General features: G+C 47.3%; 1 protein-coding gene across 1 annotated transcript in view; it reads right to left on the reverse strand.

The window, feature by feature from the left end:
* LOC111858727 (ral guanine nucleotide dissociation stimulator-like) overlaps positions 1-11,661 on the reverse strand; it is a 36,096-nt gene extending 24,435 nt beyond the window's left edge. The window contains exon 1 of the mRNA XM_023840738.2: positions 10,585-11,661. Coding sequence (XP_023696506.2) covers positions 10,585-10,680 — 96 coding nt within the window. The 5' untranslated portion in view covers positions 10,681-11,661. The remainder of the gene's footprint in view (positions 1-10,584) is intronic.
* Positions 11,662-21,383: the final 9,722 nt, after the last annotated feature.

The raw sequence follows: 21,383 nt of genomic DNA on the forward strand, positions 1-21,383 counted from the left end.
GGTCTGTGTTGTGTCACTGCCCTCCCCAGGCTTCCTAACCCTCTCAGATCAAGGTCCCAGTCCAGATGGCAGTTGGGACAAACTGGGGACGGCCATGGGACACCTGGGCGTCCGTCGGCATGGGACGGTGACACGTGAGGCTGTGCCTTTCCTGTCACGGGATGCCGGGGTGACAGACGGGCCCAACTGGGGGGCCCATCAGCAGATGCTGCCTGTTTTGCAGCAGACAGACACTGCGACCAGAACTATGTGTTCTGGACAAAACACCCCTTCCTGACAGGGGGGAGTTGTCAGAGAGTGTGACATGTAGAGCACGCATGCTTGCAATCTGTGTGCAGTTCAGTGGGTTAGCCCTCTGTGCTTGTGATGTGAAGGTCATGGGTTTGAATCTCATGACAGGATAGTTACATTTCTGCTGCCCCCCACTCCCTGAAAATGCTCCAGAGGTGCTAGATGAATGTGAGGACCCTGTGTTTCGCTCTCAACTGTATATACAGCGTTCACAGAAAGTCACTTACTTAATTCAGTAAAAATATTGCAAGTGTATTGGTTTTGAAACAAAAATCATTACTTTATCCATTTGTTTATAAAAAGTCACATCAGAAACAAACAGTAGTTTTAAGTAAAACATTAATTTCAAGTAATAATAAATTTAAACTCAAATTATAGTTCATTGGGTGTTTTTTTTTTATCTAGTAACACCTTTGCAATAAGATAAAACACCAAACATTTGTGTTTCGTTTCTTTTTGTCAATGACCACAATTGCAATTATCAGCAAAATGGCAAGAACAGAACTGAATGAGTTAGCTGAAAAAATGATGACACTTAATAAATAGAAAAAAGAAAATGTCTCTGCAGAAGATATGTGCAGACATGTTACACACTGCTTGTGAACGTGCTTTTGTTAGGAGAACAATAAATTTGCAACCTTTTTACAGAATTAAGCAAGTGTCCCAAGACTTCTTGTGAGCGCTGCACGTGTTTGGAGGAGAGTAAGTTGGGACATGCAAGAAGAAGCATTCCAATGCGGTTGCGCAAATGGCAAAGAAATATCATTTCATAATTTGTCACTTCTGTGAGATTTATTGGGCCCCACCCTTCCTTATGTATCCCCCCCCCCCCCCGCTTCCCACTTCCCCTGAACTCCATAGCGTGATACGTGTTTCTGCCTGAGACTGACGCACACCGTCACCCTTTCCCGTCCCCTTGGCTCTCACAACACCCTCCAAGGTAAAGGATGCACATTTAATTCCCAACGGGGGTGTGGGGGGGGTGGGCTCAGACAGGAACACACGCGTCTGGCTCCTGGCGTGTCACGACATGCACAGACATGTGATTTCCTCATACAGCCCCTTGCCATCTACCTGTCAGCGTGTCCCTGCTGTGTCAGGAACAAACAGGTCCTTAAAGTGCATCACACTTCAGTGTGCCTGACTATGGCACCCTTCAGCGGTTACCCTTCTCTTAAAATCTGCCTCAACTCATGAATAATCATCACAATTAAGGCTTCCTCACATAATATATCAACAATATCCTTTATTACTTTCTTAGTAGTAACTAAATGTCTGATAGTAAATAAATGTCTCACTAGTTCAGTCATCTTCCAAACACTTATCTAGGACAGGGTGGTGGTCCCAGGAGGCATATGTCACCCAACGGGGGACACTGGGCAGTTTAGAGTCACCAGTGCACCTGACATCATGTCCTTATACGGTGAGGAAACCTGTACGAACACAGGGAGAAAATGCAAATTCCTTATGCAGTCGGGGGGGGGGGGCGGGGAATCACACCCACAGCCCTGGAGGTGTGAGGCACTCCTGATTTCCAGTTATAGAAAAATGAAAGAGGACAACCACTGTCCGCCCCGTGCTCCCGTTTAAGGCACAATGAGAAGGGGACACACCCGTCCATCACGGAGACACGTGGGATGGGAGGAGAAAACAACAATGTGAAGCTGGGCAGAGAGAGCAGCCATTGTGCCCTATGCTGGATTACTGTGGAGGAGCACAGCACATTTAGGGAGTCGCCCACGGCCGCGGGACGAGGAGGCGTGTGGGAGGCGCCCTCAAGTATGCACCTTTAGGGGAGGGCACTTTCTCACCAAAAACACCCACCCACAAAAAGACATGTGAAAACCAGTCACTGGACACAAGGGATGGTCCCTGAGACTGATGTCACCCTGGGAATGTGTCAATGGGCGGAGCATCAGGCGTGAGGCAGAGTCTCAGAAGGTCCAATGACAGCTGTGCATTTGTGACCCTTGCCCAATAGGCATTAGGGGGTGTGTCAGTGGGAGTGTCTCTGATTTTCATTCGTGTTTGGATACCAGCAAAGGTTCAGCTGAGGGTTCTGGCTTTTGATTTATTTGCCTGATAAATCCTTTTAAAACAGAAGAAGGTGATGGATTTCCACACCCGATAGATCACAGACACACATGGGTCTGTGACTTACAAACACATGCATCTGTGTCTACAAATAAGCAAATAAAAAAGAGTCACTGTTCCCATCTGTGCAGTTTGAATGCAGGATGTTTGTACACCTCACATGGGCTGATCTAGCTCTATATCTAGAGCAGGTGCAGTCTGATATAGTAGCTCTATGGTTGTGGAAGTGTTTAGCGAGAACTCCCAACAAGAAAAGCAATCGCACAGATGCACACCAGTGAGGAGAGAATACTCTGTGGAGCTGATAGGAAAAGCAATCGCACAGATGCACACCAGTGAGGAATGAACACTCTGTGGAGCTGACAGGAAAAGCAATCGCACAGATGCACACCAGTGAGGAATGAACACTCTGTGGAGCTGACAGGAAAAGCAATCGCACAGATGCACAGCAGTGAGGAGAGACAACTCTGTGGAGCTGACAGGAAAAGCAAAAGCATAGATGCACACCAGTGAAAAGAGAAAACAATGTGGAACTGACAGGAAAAGCAATCGCACAGATGCACACTAGTGAGGAGATGCACAACAGTGAGAGCATTATGGGGAAAATACCTGCCTACTACTGTAGCCTCATTTGCATTCTCGGAAGCTGGTGGCCTCAGAGTTTGAGCGTTGTCATGGCAGGTAATTGACAACTATCCATAGCAACATAACAACTCAGCAGAGAGTGGCAGAGACGCCACCAGCATGGACGAGCACCCCAAGCATCTTCTAACCAAACTGCAAAATGATCCCTGTAAATTCCCATCATCCTCTACTCCGGAACTCATTTAATCAGCATCATTTCTTGTCTGCTTGTTACAGAGCCTGCGAGAATTCCACAGAATTTCACCCCACCCCACCCCAGACAAGTAATTTAGGGAGTTCCCACTGTCTCATCCACTCAGCCCCCCCCCTCCCCCTCCCCAACCATTTGTACAGGCAGGGAGGCTTGCTTTCGGTAATCTCTGTTATTACTATCACAGTTTTATCAAAGCTTTTCTGTGCCAAGAGAAAACAGTGAATGTTGGTCATAAACTTCAAACGACAAAACGAATTTGGCCAGGTCAGCAGGAGCAATCTGTCAAATACTTAAATCAACCGGCATCTTGTTCCTTCCGTCACACCACAACCCTAGAGGCCACAGAATGTGTTTGATACAGCAGACCGACATAGAGAGAGCAAATGAATGCATTGTGATGAGTGGGAGTCATTTTAATAGAGATGTCAGCTCTTAAAATGGAAGTTGCTCTATATTAACAGCCACTCTTGGTCTAATACTAGCAGCGGCACAGACAGGGAAGCTAACAATTTAAACAACACTCAGGGTTACATGGTAATGAAACACATATTACACGGCAAACATTACACGGTTATGACATTTACCGTTAACATAAATACATATATTAATCTATACTATTTAGACATATGAACAATGAGGTGCAAAACATGCCCGGTAACAGCATAATTAGTCCAGCTGACCAACCCCACAGCATCACACTTATGTCAGCCAATCGTGGACAGTGGGTGGGATCAGAACAAATGAAAAACTTTGCCTCAGGGACTCTGTATAGACGGTGCATATGACCATTGCTCATATGGGGTTGTATTGCTAAATCAATGTCAATTCTGTTGATCTTGCCTGATCATGAAATTAGCCCAGTTGGCCCTGGTCACTTTCTTAAGGATAAACAGGTCCATTTGGAACAGCTTTGGGTGTCTGATACCCCTTTTCCACTGCAAATGTACTGGTGCCGATCCGGTGCCGATCCCCAATTTGGAACCAGTGCCACGTTTTTTCCACAGAAAAAAAAATGGCGCCAGTGCCACAAAATCGACTCCAAACCGACACCCAACCTTTGCTGGTCTGGATGAAGCACCCGAGTCATCATGAGAGGCGGGCTGAGTAACCGAGGCAACACAAAATAAAGATAATGTCGGAAAGTGGGTGTGGTTTGTCACGTGGGCGCAGTATTGTCACCCGGTTCCCACTGGGCTCTCAAATCCTTGGAAATGCAGGCCGGCTCTTGCTGGTTCCCAACTTCAGCACCAGCCGAGCACCAGCCCCAGTGCCAGCACTGGCACCAGTGGAGTGGAAAAGGGGCCTGAGGTGCTTCTGGACAGCTGTGTTGACAGTGATGAGGAAGTTACAAAAGTAATCCAATAGCCAAGCAGTTGACTACTCTGTGGCTGTGAATCTACTCAATACTCAACTGGTTGGTTGAAATAAAACCTTGGTCTGGATTTGTACTTTCTGGACCTGAACTTTCCACCTCTGTCTTTAATGGATTACTTTAGGTAATGTGTTGATGGTCTGTTTAGTTTCATGGCATTTTATTCACCAAAGCCAAGACAGAATCCGTCAACAGGCAATCAGTCAGAAAGCCAGAACAGGGCAAAACAGTATCAGAATCCAAATTGTTAAATAAAAAAACAGGCAGATGGTCAGAACACAAATGGCAACTAGGTCACTGGTTCAAATCCCAGAGTTGGCAGTGTGATCTCATCGATGGGCCCTTGAACAATACCCTTAACTCCCAATTGTTTTCAATTGCACATCTCTTTGGATAAAGGTGTCTACTAAATAAATTGTAATTACAACTAATAATCAGATCAACAGAGAGAAATAACAGTGCAAATGTCCAATACCTTGCAAAGGACAAGAACCTTACGGAGAAATATTTAATAGGTGGGTTTCATAAACTGGTGAAGATGATCACAGGAAGGTGACAGTGACCTGGGCCCTCTGACACATTAAGAGTAGACGTCCCAGAGTACGGCACAGTGACTTAAACAGAGGTGGAAATTACAGGTCCAGAAAGTAAAGATCCAGACTGAGATTTTGTTTCAACCGACCAGTGGAGTACTCTGTGACTGTGACTCTGCTGGCTGGTTGAAACAAAATCTTGGTTTGGATTTGCACTTTCTGAACCTGAAATTTCCACCTCTGCTATTAAGACTGCTATATGACTCCATGGGAGTATAGGCATGGAACACAGGGGACAATCGGAAGACTTTCGGCCGGTAAAGAGTGGCTCCTGACTGGCTGAGGACACTCAGGAGCCCGATATCTTAACTGATTTCCTTCAGGGTATTTCTAAACAGCCGTGTGTCTGAGGGAAGGCCTGGTTTGTCATCTTTATCTGAGTGATACAACACACAGCCTAAACAGCAATCTAACCGAAACAAGGTCTCACTGTCGTGGAACCAAGCAGGGTCCCAGAAGCACAAGCAGAAGAGATGATGAGCCGGAGAATCAGGAGCCAGGGAGGCACACAGCAGGATTCCCTCAGTAGAAGAGATGAAGAGGAGCAGTTATCCCAGCAAAGCACACAGCCGCATTAATTATCCACAGAATTTTAACCTGGGACTTTGTTTTGAGTTGAGTTCCTTAAGCTCTACGCCACCTTGGTTGGACAGGGGTATCTCTTGGCCATCAGGGAATATTTCAAGCTTCTAATTAGCTGTGAGGGCTGGCAAAAATATGCTGACAATTCATAATCCTAGACCCTTAGTATCAGCTGTGAAACACCTACACAAATTCCTCTTTGCCAATGCTGAATCGTCATCCAGTGGCAGTATAAATAAGTCAATATGAATTGATGTGAAATCTTCTAAAGAGGGAAAATATTGAGCTGGTTCCACCGCCCATCTGCACCAGCAGGAGTGTGCGTGGGAGGTGCCTGTCAACTGGCACAGGAGAGACAAATGGCAGCAACCAGGGTCTGGCCGCAGCGGTCGGGGTTCTTTTAGCCACCAGGTGTTTGTCAAAAATAGCAGAATGTGGCATGATGAGATTTTCATCGCTTTGATTCCCTGTCCCTTTTCTCCTCTTAAAAAAACCAGGTGTGATGTCTTAAATCTCCCTCTCAACCCAGTGCTGAAAACACGGCAGTATGACTGAAGACGCCCACGGCCGTCGCCCCGAAAGGTGAAGAGTTTCGCCTGATCTGCGTGTTTCCCCGTGCTGCACGCGTAGCCACCCGTGGGACACCCCCGTCCATGTTGTGCATCCTATCTGCTGTCTCCAGCAGCATCGTTACTCTGTGCTGTCTGTATCCCCGTCACGGAGCTGAAACCTCTCTGTACTGATCTAAATTTACCGTCCGTCCCACGCACCCGTCTAAAAATTGGCGGTGACCGACCTTTCGAGGCAGCAGCACTGATGCTGTGGAATGCCATGACTGCACCTTGAAGCTCGCTGATTCTGTGATTATTTATCATATTAATAATAATAATAATAGTAATAATGGTAATCGTTATTTATATAGCACTTTTCATACATGAAATGCAGCTCAAAGTGTTTCACATGTTAGATTAAAACAAAGACGGAGAAACAACTGATGTGGAGGCCAATGAAGAGGAATAAATGAGCAATAAAGGCTAAACAAATAAACAAAATACATTGAAAAATAAAGGAATGCAAGGGATAAAGTTATAAAAATATAAGCTAGTAAAAAGTAGAAATAATTAATATTGTATTTTATGGATATTGTATAAAGGACTTGTGAGGTGATAATCTGATTAGTTTAATAAGCCCCTGAGTTAATAGCAACCAGGTTTTTAAGGACCTGATAGTTTATAATTGAAGAAAAGGAAATAAACATTTTACTTCATGACTTGTGATCAGGCTGGGTGGGCTCTCTACAGGACAGGCCAGATGCCCCCCCACTAAAGGCCACAGTCCAAGTGCTGTTAAGAGCCCAGTGGAAGTGGAGTTGGGCCCCACAGAATCACTGTCTGCCCCACTGGTTTTTCTGGGACTCTGGGGCTCCCTGCAACAAGAATAATGAAAAACTCCCCACAAAATAAAAACATTTTATCAGTCGACTTCATTCCACTTCAAACAAAAGCCAAGTTCCAAACGTTTCATTTGTTATCAGCATGCAGAGTCTGCTGGCGTGTATGTTTGTGTGTCTTACAGCTTGGGGGGAGGGAAAGGGGCCGGGGGGAGGGGTGAGAGAGCAGGGCTGCCTCAGTGACCACCCTGACAGTAACAGTAATATACCTCTCAAAGCACTGGGGGAGGACCCCAAGAACATTCCGGAACCCCTGCTGTGCATCAGCGCCATGGAGCAGACTGATAAAGCCCATCACCACCGTGGCTGAGAGATCGGGCCAATCGCAGCGCTGTTCCTGCCAATGAGGGGAAGGACACGGCAGGGCCCAGGACAGGAAAGCCTGGCTGTAACCCGGACATCACAGTCCGGAAGTCACAGAGACGTGACCGTTAGCGCAGCCTCTCTCAGCCAGTAACACCGGTGCTTGACTGTTTCACTGCTTTTTTTTTTTTTACCATAATTCTTTTTTGGATGTCATTAATTGTCAGGGGCACTGAGTTCTCTTCTGGTTGAGTGGGGGGGGTAATGAGCTCCTGGCCCAGGGTGAGAATTTGACCCACACGGCCTCCTGGATGCTGATCATGGAGTTCAAGGTGGTTAGACTCTGCCCCCCCCCCAAACCGGGGCAGAAGTGGTACAGTCCTGCTCATGCCCCGGACACGTGTGTGCACCCTTCTTCGCGCGGCAGTCTCACCTCCGCCTCCATCTCTTTCTCTGTTTTTGCTACTCATTTTTTCCCCCTTTACCATACTATTTTTCATCCTTTCTTGCTTTCTCTTACAGAGGGAAGGGCCCCGAACGATGACTACTCCTCTTCGTCTCTCTCGCCAAGTAACGCTCAACAAAGCACACGCAAAGCACACGCAAAGCACACGCAAAGCCCGGCCACAAGCCGACAGAGAACCTCAGAACAGACGTTGCCTGCAGTAGAAGAAGTGCTTTTGGCATGAAGGTGAATGCTGGTAATACACAACTCAGCTACCAACAGGGACCGAGAAGCTGAGGAGGGGGACAAAATGAACCCCCTCTCTGTTTAATGTCATTGGTGTTAGCCCTGGGGGTGGGGGGGGGGGATCCCCGCTGCTCTTGCATCTCACACAGGGCTTTTAGATTGGAGCCTCAGATGTATGCAATAGCCAGTCATTATGCCAAACCTGGCTCTGTGTGTGTGTGTGTGTGTGTGTGTAGTTGGGGGGCCGGCTTCATCTGAAAGCCAATCAGCATGAGGGATGAGGAATTCCCCTCTACAACATCTCCCTCCTGATCCCACTCATGGAGACGATGCATTTCATGTGTAAAACCAGATTGTTTACAGTAAACTGAGAGCCCCCCCTCCACTCCCTGCTGGAGTAAAAGTCACACCTTCACTGCAGGCACAGCAGTCAGGGACAACACAGAGAAACCCTCATAAACAGAATTACTAGAGCATACATTGATGTACAGGCTCACGTGTGCACATCACAGCCCAACTAGATTTTAATCCATAGCCATTGATGTCAACACAAACACACACAGCCACTAATGCACGGGCCCCACAGATGCCCAGTGCACCTTATGGCCAGTCCAACAGTGATCCCCCCCCCAAACGCAGAGCTGGGTGGCAGGGAGAAGGCCCAACATCAGGGACGAGGGGGGTGGAGATCAGATGAACGTTTCCGCCAATCTAGCTCCTACCTGCCAGGCTGGTTTCACACCACAGCTTTGTGCACCTCTTGTAGAATTCATACCTGTACCCTGACTGGGGTCTAACAGAGCGAAGCCCGGCCATAACCTCGCCCTATTGGGTCGAGACAAGAATGAATGTTTTTCAGGACGTGGCGTGGGGCGACTACAGAAGTGGTTGACCCGTCCCCGCCACTGTAGGAGTGCCTGCGTTCGACACGACGGGAGATTCCTTGTTGTCAGACTCATAGCTGGCGTCCAGGCTCCATTTCTGTGAGCCGGAAATTGAAAGCAAACAGACAGCAAGCGGTGGGGGGAATTCTGGGAAATTTCCAAGACAACTAACCTGGCAAAAAAAACAGGGGGTCTAAGGTACTTTCAAAGAGCTGGACTGGCAAAGACTCCAGCCGCAGAGAAGCCCCATCATCTCGTTTCTTATTGCTTTTCTTAAAATGTGAATATTGATCTCTTGCATTACAGGCTGGAGGCTTTATGATTTTACGGTATGACGTAACCACAAAGGAGGTAGTCTGGGAATTACGACGTCATTTACAAAAGTTATGACTCAGGATTGGTTTATATTTTGAATCTGCTCTTTGCCTGCACATCAGCATCCCGCCATGGAGCAGAACGCAGGGAAGGCTGGCCGAGGCCGACGGCTTGCCGTCAGGCGTCGACATGCCACAGATACCCCCCGCACTCCCCCGCCCTCGACCCCCAGCTCCTGTCAATTCCCAGGCCCTAAAATGAAAGCTACACTTACAGCTCAAAGACAAGAGTGAACAGCAGGCGGTGTCCACCTGAGCGGCCCATGAAGACCCAGGATCCATTCTGGAATTCTGATGCCCCGCTGTTGTGACCGAGCACTTTGCTAATCCAGGCAGAAAAGGGGTCCTTTAGGATCTGTGTTCAAGCTGTTGGACTTTAAATACGGTACCCAGAGGCTGCAGCTACTTCATGGACAGAGCAGAATACCAGCCAGGACACAAACTCTGGTACTCATTATTTCACATTTTTCACTCTATTTTAAGCAACATACAGAGCTGCTGACTTATTAAACAGCTGGATTTTTTTTAAGTGAATTGTTCGACTTGAAGCGTTAAGGTACAGCAGCCCAGCCCATCGATTGCACTGTTTCAGCAGGTTACATGGATATCAGGGTACACACTGGCCATTTTAAGGAGCTGTGAATGACCAGAACCCCAGAGCATCTCATCAAAACATGTGGCCATAACAGGGGGGGGGGGGGGGCTGATATCGTCTTGCGGGATCTCCAGCAGTTTAAAAACAGCGGCACGGAGAGAGGTGTGTCCAGTTTGAGTGCCTCGTTGGCAGTGGCTGGGGGAGCCCTGCGCCGCTCAGCACGGGGGGGGGGGGGGACACAGCCGCCAAGATATCAAAAGAGAGGAACTGTTGCTTCACAGCACGCTGGGCAGACCGCGAGGGCATGCTAGCCTCCCCAGCTAGCTGACTCACACACGCACGCACATGCACACAAACACACCTGACACCCACAAGTTTCAGCCCCCCTAGGTGTACCCCCTGCTACCACGCCCCCCACCCCCCCAAAATCACTGTCTGAAATACCCTGAGAGACCAGCCCACCCCCCTGCTGCAAGATAGAGGAAGAATCAAATGTGAGCCCCAGAGGCTCCCTCACCAGGTCGTCCAGGATGGACACGGGGAAGTCGAACATGCACATCTTCACCGGCTGCGCCAGAGCTTTCTGCAGGCTGAACGCTGCCTTGGTCTCCATGCCTCCCCAGCAGACGAGCGAGCGAGGGAGTGGAGCGGGGCGCCGAGGTGGGGGCGTCCGGCTGTGCTGTCCCTAGCAAGCGACCATCAGGCGGCTCTCGCGGGCAGGAGGAGAAAAACAACAACAGATGAATAAAAGTTGCGATGGCAGCATATGTGGTGGCTGCATGTGGCGTCGCAACCCCAGCCTCCTTCCTACACTCCTTCCAGCGTCTCTCTCTCTGTCTCTCTCTGTCTGTCTCTCTCTCTCTCCCTCTCTCTCGCTCGCTCGCTTTCTGCAGCAGAGAGACAGCGTCTGTGCCTTCATAAGTCGTCTCCTTCCTCGGCACCCTGTCGTGTCCGCTGGAGGCTGGCTCGCTCACACGCTCACACGCTCATGTACGCACATATACACGCATATACACACACGCACTTACGCACACATGCATGCACACGCATACACACATACATTCACACACAGCACACACTCATGCATTCACACTCACATACGCACTCACACACACATGCATGCACGCATACACATACACGCACGCATATGCATGCACAGCACACACACACACATTCGTGCACCACAACACAAACACATGCAAGCGCACACACACACACACATACATGCATACACAACACAAACACATGCATGCGCACACACACACACACACACATACATGCACACACAACACAAACACATGCATGCGCACACACACACACACACACATACATGCACACACAACACAAACACATGCATGCGCACACACACACACACACATCACACAATCACTCACACCCACCCCTCGCTTTGCAGCCTCGTTCTCCTGGATGCCACCACCGGCAAAGGTCACAGCAGTCCCAGGGCTGTGTGTGCAGAGGAGCCCGAGGAGGGAGTTGCTGGGCTCTCATCTCCTAGCTACATATCCTGCCCCCCCTTGGGGACACCGCCCTGTTCCCCAGCATTGCTTTCATAATACTGGAACAAACAATGCATTTGGCCACATGCTCCCCCACCCCAGACAGACTCCCCCACCCCCTTTGTGTCCACCAAACACAGTTTCCAATGGAACAGGGAAGTTGGACCACCCTATTCCCCCCCCCCCCCCCCCCCAATCTGGTACACTTTAGATGACCGGACCCCCCCAGAAAAGCTGTATTGGCCATCACAGTGGCTCTGTGGCATAACAGGGGCAATGGGGATTAGAGAGGGAGGGGCATCATCAATGTTATAGGTCACAGTCAATGACTGAACTCAATAGGGCATGAGATGTGGGTCAATGTTACGACATGGCAGGCGCATATCGGGCCAGCAAATAATGGCAAATGAAACAAAATCAAAAACAGGAGAACAAACCCAAACAAAACAGCCAATTCCCCCACAGTGGCTGGAAGCGATATCTTGAACATTCACAGATGCCCTGAGCATTCACAGATGCCTTGAGCATTCAGCTCAAGTGATGAATGATCATCGAGAGGCAACAAATTGAAATCACCTCCCCACCAAGTCATCCACAACAGCTGGGATCTCCATTAGTTTGCCTCTTCCCTGTTGTCAGGTTTGAGAGTTATGGCTGATTGTCAGCATCCTACGAATGGTTCACAAGCATCAGATGTAGGCGATCAAATCAGAACCAGAGTAATTGCCAACGATGAGTCAGGTGGGACACCTTGGCATGCCCATGGCAGGTTCAACCAATCATTCCTGTTGAAAATCTGTAGGGATTGGTTCTTGTTCAACAAGACAAGAACTGTTCCCAGAGGACGGGGACTACCCTCTGACGAGGTTTTTAGAGGTGACTGTGTGTGGCATTCTCCTTCACCATCACTGGATTCCTGCCTACACCTGATTTCAGAACATGGCTCACTGTGTTTATTCCTGACTGCTCACCTTGGCATATATTTGGATGCCTCTGTGAACCGTATTGGGAGCAAGTTTCTTCTTATAATCGTTTGCTAACCAGCCTCCCTTCGTGTACACACAGACACACAGACACACACACGCCCAAGAGATAAACTGAAACAAATTAGTTGGGTGAGACCCCCCCTGAACCGTTCGTTTGACGGGATGCCGTGATGATTTCCATGCCTGGGAGGGAGTGTAATCAGCGAAACTGATGTTGTGATAAAATGTGGGAACAGAGGGAAAGTGTTCGACTCCCTCAGCCCAGCAGGGGGCATCCGGGGAATCCAACATTAGGATGCAGTGTTCATATCACACTGCCTCCAGTGGTGCTCCTGCGGTCGCCACGGAAACCATGCCCCTGCAAATCCCACACCCTTCACTCCACACTCCTCAGCCTGGGAGGGAAATTGGATTCTTTGATCAGCTCACCCCCCGACACCAGGCCAAACTCATCCCAGACTAAAGTACCTGAGTTCAGTAGCAGAGTAACCATAATGTAGCCAAATAGCAATTCGGTCAATTTTATACATTTCCACAACCTGATAGATAAAGGGTTTAAGCACTGAGCAAACACGTGAAGCACCCAGGAGTACAGGAGAGGACCTGTGTTCAGTGTCAGGGAGGATGAAATGGTGCGGCTCAGTCTGACCACCTGGCATCGGTCCGACAGGAAGTTCCAGATCCATGTGCTGAGAGAGCTTTGTGTTCTGGGTCTTTACAAACAAGAAAAGCGGCTCCCATCACAGATTTACATATCGCACCAAAACAAGCACTAGGAAGCATAAATTAGTGTGATTACCTTTCAAAATCTCTCAGCCATCACCAATTAACAAAAAGATATAATATGTGATGAAGCAAAACAAATTCACAATTCTCTCTAAAAAAAAAACTAATTTCCTAATAAAACGAAGAAGTATATGCCAAGTTTATCTTCTTGTCCTGCTGAATTGCTTCATGTTATCTTCTTGGGTATCTTCTTGACCTGCTGAATTCTTAACCCTTCAAAAATCCGAGGCTTTGTATGAATTTTTGATTTAATGGAATAAGAGAATTAAAAATGCTCTTATCCAAAGCTACAGACATTTTTTTAAGAACTCAGGGTCAGACAGGCCCTGGAGCAATTAGGGGTCAAGGGCCTTACTCAGGGGTGCAAGGGTGAAGTCACTGTACCGACCCTGACGTTTGAACCAACAGCCTTGCAATCACAGACCCTCACTCACTGAAACACATAGCAGCCATGTGACTGGAAGGCTCTCCTCGAAGTCCTGTTCATATGAACACATCCTAATGTTACCCAATAGCTCCTGGCCACTCGGAGCTGCTGTGCAAAACAGCCCTGTATGCTAACCCCTATCAAAGTCATCAACTCGCTACTTTTCAGTCAGTTCATTGTTTGTCTTCATAGCAAACTGCATCACGAGTTTCGCACTGTCCTGCTCTATTGTGAAAAACCTCCCCTGATTGCTGTTGCATGCTGCACTGTTGCTGCATTCAATTTGAACTGGGAAGTCGGAAATTCTGAGTTCCTCATCTGAATTTTTAATTGAAATGCCCCCTGAAGTCAAAATTCAGAAAATAGAGGAACCTCTGCAACCCCGACCTCAGAATTCAACATGGCTACACTGTTTATCAACAGAAGGTTGATAGTTATGTACTGTTTCTTAGCACTTATGTCTTATTTGTGTTTCATTAAATAGGTCATACACACAATACTGTATAACCACTATCTGTGGACATGTTGCATTTGTTTATATGTGCAAAATGATTCATTGTTATGAACTGAAATTGCTAATGATGGCTAACAACAAACCAGGCTACAACTAGGGCCTGAAAGAAGAAAGAAAGAAGGACTTCTTGCTTAGATGGATAACTTGTCAGATTTAAGGTAGTCTGGACTAAATGTAGGGCAGGGCTATTCAACTCACGGTCCTCAAGGGCCGAGCCCTGCTGATTTTCCAGCCTTCCTTCACCTGTGAGTCAGGTGTGAAGCCTCTGACCAAATAGAATCAGTAATTATTAAACGAACTACCTGGGAGAACTGAAAACAAGGCCTGGATTTGGAATCGAGGGCCTGAATTGAATAGCCCTGATGTAGGGGAACAGAGATAAAGTCCATTTAAACTGGGGTACCTTAAATCCAACAAGTTATCCGGCTAAGCAAGAAATCCTGCTTTTTGAAACAAGTCCCTAGTATTGCTAAATGTCTTTCTGACTTGTACTGCAACACGGCTAACCTGGCTGTGACATCATTCCCAGCTCCGGCTTCCAACCTCCACGGTAAATGGAACTCGGCACGCAACTCCAGGGAAACACTATTTTGTGCCACGGGATGGTGCAACAATAAAGCCCTGCTAGATGTATCTTATCTTATCTAATGCAGACCCCAGAACCAGCCACCTCAACACCTCGTCTTAGCCCCATAGATGGTCTACAAGAAGACGATGCCATTTCTGATTTCAGCTCTGTGTTTAGGTAGCAGTACCTTTACTCGTCCTTCAGGGTAAACCCCATCCCTCCCATCAATCACAGTCTCCCCTGGCAGTGTGGGGTCATATCCTGCTGCCAATGCTCCTTTACACTCTCACATCTGTGTATGTATGTCTCTAAGGAGGCCAGGATGGGATACATGACAAGGATTCATTCCTGTGTACCTGTATCCAGACTTGTACCAATGGGAAGTAAATTTCATTTCATGAATTGGTAACACTTGAGGGGGCACAAATACTTAGTAATACTGATGAACAAATAATGACAAAATCAAGAACAAACATAGTTGCTACTTGAGACGAGGTGTCGCTATTCATTAATGATGAACAGAGGTGAGATCAGTATTTCACTTGTTATTCGTTACTTCTTCCTTCAGTAGTTCACAAAGGTTTACAGAAGTAACAGATATAGTAACAAATATAGTAACTGCTTGGGATAAAATATGCATCATGAGTCATTAATGATGAATTAACATGAGATCAGTATGTAACAGACTTAGTTTGTGGTTAATTAATACATAAGTAACAGGATAATACTGTACTATAAGTGTTGCCCATTAATTTAATCTCTTTAGGCTCAGAATCTGTATCACACTCCGTGGATGGCAGCTTTGACGGGTAACTCTTAACTTCATGCTAATTTGACCGTATCCACCGCAGAGGAGAGATGGAGGTGCGTGACCTGTGTTAAACTGAGAATGAGGACACTTATTAAACCAAACGAACAGAAAAGGGACACCGACCCTTTAAAGAGAAGCTAAAAATTAGCATAAAAGCGAGACACTACAGATTAGAGTGAGCAGTCAGGGTCAGGCCTGAATGACCATGCTCTACGCTAAGCTGCAAAATGGCTGGTCATAGTAGTGGATTGTAGGGGCTGGAGATCAGGACCAGGGGCCATGCTGGTCTTGTCAAGCTTGGGGCATGGCTGCCCTCAGACATTTGGGGTGACATGGGTGAGGACCCAAAGGGGTGACCGGTGCTGCGGCCTGCATTGACATAAACACATAAAGGCCAATCCATCAACGTATGGTTATAACAACAGCTTACAAAAGTAAGCAAAAGCAAAATGTTACTTTCATTTCTTTAACCCACTTCTATTTTTTTTTTGAAAAAAAAAAAAAACACTCGCCAGATAAGATGCGGTTTTCACATTTCCTCAGCAAGGACAGTAAGGGGAATTCATTAAAAACGCCGTTTCTCAACACTGTTTCCATCACTGATCAGTGACGGTATGTGAGATGGGGACGTGGCTCTCACCAGTGACCTGGGTTTTCTTCTGATTAATTCCACCTGTCCCCTGTTCTCATGAGACACATAAATTACTATGCGGCGTTTCCTTTTGCCGCCGTAACCCCGATGACGGTTTCCGAAGCCCGTGCTTGTTTTGCACACTGCTGACTCCCACGTCCCCGCTCCAAGTTGCACCCCACGAGAAGGGAAACCCCCCCCCCCCCGCCATAATCCTCTCTGATTCTCAAGCCAAAGCCCTTCGCTGTTCTCAGTCCCATGCGCAGAGATTTTCCTGCAGCATTAATGTACACCCTTTATTTACTGAGAGAAGTTATCGCTTATATGCCCTGTGTTTGCAAAGGCTATCTTAAGCTCTTGATAATCAGCTCGGGGGGGGGGGCATGGTGTTAGATTTGCTTAAATAAAAAGGCGCTAAGCAAACTCAGCCCATGTGTCATTACACACAGAGGGTGTTTGCCTGCGCGTGACATTGTAAGAAAGATTAAAAAAAAAAAACTTATATTAACAATAAAGCATTAGTCCGTAAGCACAATATTACATATCACTTGCAGAAAGTACACCTGTGGCTACAAAGATTCAGGTTACATATTCCATTCAGCTTCTTGCATGACATTAAACAAGATAAGACCATCTCACATCTTCCCTGGACCACGTCTCCGGCTCCTGATACTCGGGGACTGTTCACGCAAGCTGGGACAAACGTTTCATTAGCTTCTACTTGTGCTGCTCCTGTCTTCTTTCCCAAAATGCCTCACGCTTAGTACTAGGAGGAGCCAGGGAGCACATGGGGGTGAGGGAGAGAAGGAAAGAGCAGCCGTCTTGGGGAGTAAGGGAGACACTGTTATCTCAGACAGGGAGAGGAGGCTCTCTTACACACCGAGCCATTCATCTAAAAATCCATTAATGACTCACTGTACTCCCACCTTGGAAAGTGCACACCTCCTCCATACCTAACAGGCACGGTGGGGGGGGACTGAGGCAGAGCCGAGTTCGTTTTCCAGAAGGACTGGGCTAGCGATGGGAGCCTGCTGAGTATCCGATGGCTGGTGACGCTGGTCTTTCCTTCCCTGCACGTGTAGCCTGGTGATTTGGGATAGAATATGACAGGATGCAGAGGAGGGAGAGGGTGGGGGGGGGGGGTCCTGCTTCCAGGTAGTCGCGTAATGGGAAGGGGGGGTTATTTACATGGGAAGGCCAGGATGCAGTGGCAACCTGTCCACGATGTCATCATTCATATGTACAGAGAATTGCATTGCTCTGTCCCTCTCTCCCACACACACACACACACACACACACACACACACGTTTGTTGTATAGCTCATGCTCTAACCCTGCTTACACCGGTACCTGGTCACTCACTGGAAGCTCAGCCTAATGCCTAGCTAGACTCCATGACAGCTGTATGTTTTTAATGTGCTATTTGCTTTTTGCTTTGTACATCACTTTGGACAAAAGCATTCGCTACATGTGTAAAATGTGTATATAACAGGCCAGTAAAAGGCAGCATATGGCTCAGAGTACAACAGCTTCACCTCCCTATGCAGTGGGTTTGCTGGCTGCCACATGCTCCGTGTGTGTGTGTGTGTGTGTGTGTGCTTTTCACGTTCCCCTCGTGTTCATGGCTTCCTCTGGTTGCTCTGGTTTCATCCCACTGTCCAAAATCATGCAATGAGGTGAACTGGCATCTAAATTCTCCTTAATGCGTGAGCATGTGACTGGCATCCCGTTCAGGGATCGCCGCCTCGAGCTAGGTGCCTCTGGGATCAGCTCCAGTGTCACCGCAGCAACCAACTGGATCAGCAGTTATGGCGGATGGAAACTTTTCCAATATGCAGTAACTAAACATGCAGCAAGATGTTACAATGGCCTTTATTATGAAATCGTTAAACTTTAAGCATTTTTTAACCAATTTGCAAGCAAAACTGCATGTGATGATGTAAAGTGCAGCTCTGACACCTACTCTGTAACCTTGAGATCGCGGTCCACTGAAGAAAACGCACCATATGTCAGCAGGTTCAAAACAGGAAACATTATATAAGGATCATATGCTAAAAACAGAATGAAACTTACACACAGGAAATGTCATATTTTGTCAGCGAATCTCTTTCCCTCTTCACCCTGAAAACAGACAGGAAGGAAGTGGAAGCAGGATGATGGAAGCGTACAGGACGTGAGGAAGGGGAAGAACTTTCAGTCTCTTTGACGCACTGCCTCTGCTGTCAGGAGTCTTGACACAATAACAGCCTTTTCTGGGCAGGTCAAGCTGCTGACTCCCGCAACACGATTGACCACATTCACATTTCCATGACAACTCCACTGACCAAAGGAAGTGGAAAGGGAGAGGGAGAAATACTGGATGTAAACAGGAAGTGACCTGTCACATGGAGGATGTTGAAAACCCTCCATGGAAAAGCTTCTACTTTCTCAGTTCCTCATCCTTTATATGTTAAACAGGACCAAGATTGGTTTTAACAACAGGAAGGTCACTTTTGCTGACTCTGGGGTCTGGCAGACTTTTTCCTAATAAACATTTTCTGGAAAGCATACCCTCCCAACAATGTAAAAAAACAACACTTTTGTCAATGGAGTTCAGAGAAATTGGATAATGCACAAACAAGAAATCACAAAGCAGTAAAAGTCAAGTGTCACTGTGCCACCCAACTGGAGAATGTGAACTTGGAATATATCCCCATAAAATTTACCACGTTTTCCTGCTGCTCTGTTACTGGAAAAGAAAAACATTATAAAACTATAAAATGCCCTATTTCCTCCATGTTTCATAGTGGGCAGTGGTGGCTTGATGGTTAGGGAAGCACACTTGTAATTGAAAGATTGCAGGGTTGAATCCCCGACCAGCAAGTCACCACTGAGATACCCTGAGCAAGGCACCTCCTCCAAGCACTGCACCCCGGGTGCTGAATTAGCTGCCCCTGCTATGTCACAATGTCACGTATGGGGGCCTTGAGCAAGGCCCTTAACCCCCAGCTCCCTGGGTGCCCCAACAGGTGGCTGACCTTTGCAGACAGCGTGTTCTACAAAGAGCAAGTTGATGGAGGTGAAAAAAGAATTTCCCCAAGAGGGACAATAAAGGTTAAATGCAGAGGACACATTTCATTCTTGCGTGCTGTGGTGTGTCGACAATGACCACTGATCACCAAATTCAAAATATAATATCACAGTAGGATATTAAGCTGGAAGTCTTGGTAACTCAATGAGAAGCTGTGTCACCACCCCCTCCAGGATTTGAGGCTGAAGTCCTGCTTCAGGCTCTGTTTGTGTGAAGTGTACATGTTTGTGTCGATTCCCCCTGACTAGGGGCTAAGTTTACCTGGGGTTTGACTTTTGGAGCAAAAACACTCGGGGTTGTAGCCCTGAGAGATCAGACCTAACGACGCCCGTGGCTTTGGGTACCATAGTTTCCTCCCACCATCTAAAAACACCTGAATGTTTTGTGTCTTGTATATCCAAGGCAATGTATTTGTGTGCCCTGTAACAGACTGGCATCCCATCATGGACACTCGTCTGCTGTAATGTACTCCAGGGTCAACGTCACCCCACCATGGATAAATGGGTAAGGAAAACAGATGAATTGATGGATGGATATAGTGTACAGCAAATAGTAGAGTGATTTAGACAATGATTAAGCAAATGGACGTGTAGCCAAAAATTCCACAGCCCCCCTGCAGCAGGACCCGTGACAAATATCCTTATTCTAATGAACTTGGGTTAATTATCCTACTGTTTAAATGGATTAAAAAGTGTACAAGGGAGGCTTTTGAAGATGGTCTTAAAGATCTCCCCAAGCCCCTGTGTGTGCACTGCAACGGGTCAGAAAATAGTGCCTCTGTTTATGAGACAGTGTTGAGGTCCAGTGGGCAAGAAATGCTGCTGCAAACCTTTCAGAGCCGTATCCAAAGAGCACGGCCGCTTCCAGTTGCCGGGGTAACCGCCGTTTCCCCCACCAACTACAAAGAAGAATGCGTTAGAATATTCATCAGAACCCAGCCCTGTTATGGAGTGAAGACCCAGTCCGGCAGTCCCCAGAAAACAAGCTGATATAGAAAGTATCAGCTATTACGGTGAAATAATATACAAACAGCAAAGCAACAGTTTCTGAGCAATATAGATTAAATGTCAGTATTCGAAAGAAAATTCACTTAGACTCAAACTTACAGAGCTGAAATTAAATTTTGGTAATTTTCCATGTGGCATTAATCAAATATTCGAAGTACAACATACAAGTCAGGCATTACCCATCAACAGATGGAGCAATAAGGCATTACAAATCGACCATCCAGCTGAAGGGCACAACCGCTGTCCACTCATGAACATCTTCCGTTGTTCCATTGTCGTGTCTGGACCAACTGGAGCATATGGACTGAATCCACAGAGAAGAAAATCATGAAGCAATGAAAGACTTTTATTGACTCTGCCAGGCAGGCAAGAGCATGTTTTTTTGGTTGTCGTGGTCAAGTCTGACTATTGCCAAGTTGAGGGGGGACCACCGTATCTTATTAGGGGTATGAGACTACGTGGGAATAGGGGGTCTGTTATATTTCCACCTCTGAGTTGTTTTCACAGACCAGCAGATTATACACGGTGTGTCGGAACAGAAAAAAACACTCAAAAAGGAATTAGGAAAGGGGAAAAAAGTAACATCGAGAGGACCTGAGACCTCTTCTGTCTACCGGAGTGCAGCAGGCGCAGACATTCGTCCACCGATGTGGGTCAACAAATTCGCCCGCAGGTTGCCATGGCGACAAGGTGCCCCAGAGACACGCGCAGCACCGAAAATGCACTCATATGCCGGTTTGTTTGTTTGTTTGTTGTAGCGCACCACGCCCCTGCTGCCGTGCGGAAATCTCTGACCCCCTCCTGAGAGATGCTGACCTGGACACCCGCTCAGGCTCGGCTCAGAACACTCATATTTCTGAATTTTTTCAAGGAAAGATGGCCGATGTTCAGTGGAAAAAGAAATCACCGTCTAACTCTCAAAACACCATGCAGCCCTACGCAGATAGTGTTGCGGACTTCTGTGCGTATTCGCCTGCTTGTGTTGTAGACCACCATGTT

The sequence above is a fragment of the Paramormyrops kingsleyae genome, chromosome 2 (assembly GCF_048594095.1).
Source record: "Paramormyrops kingsleyae isolate MSU_618 chromosome 2, PKINGS_0.4, whole genome shotgun sequence".
NCBI lineage: Eukaryota > Metazoa > Chordata > Actinopteri > Osteoglossiformes > Mormyridae > Paramormyrops > Paramormyrops kingsleyae.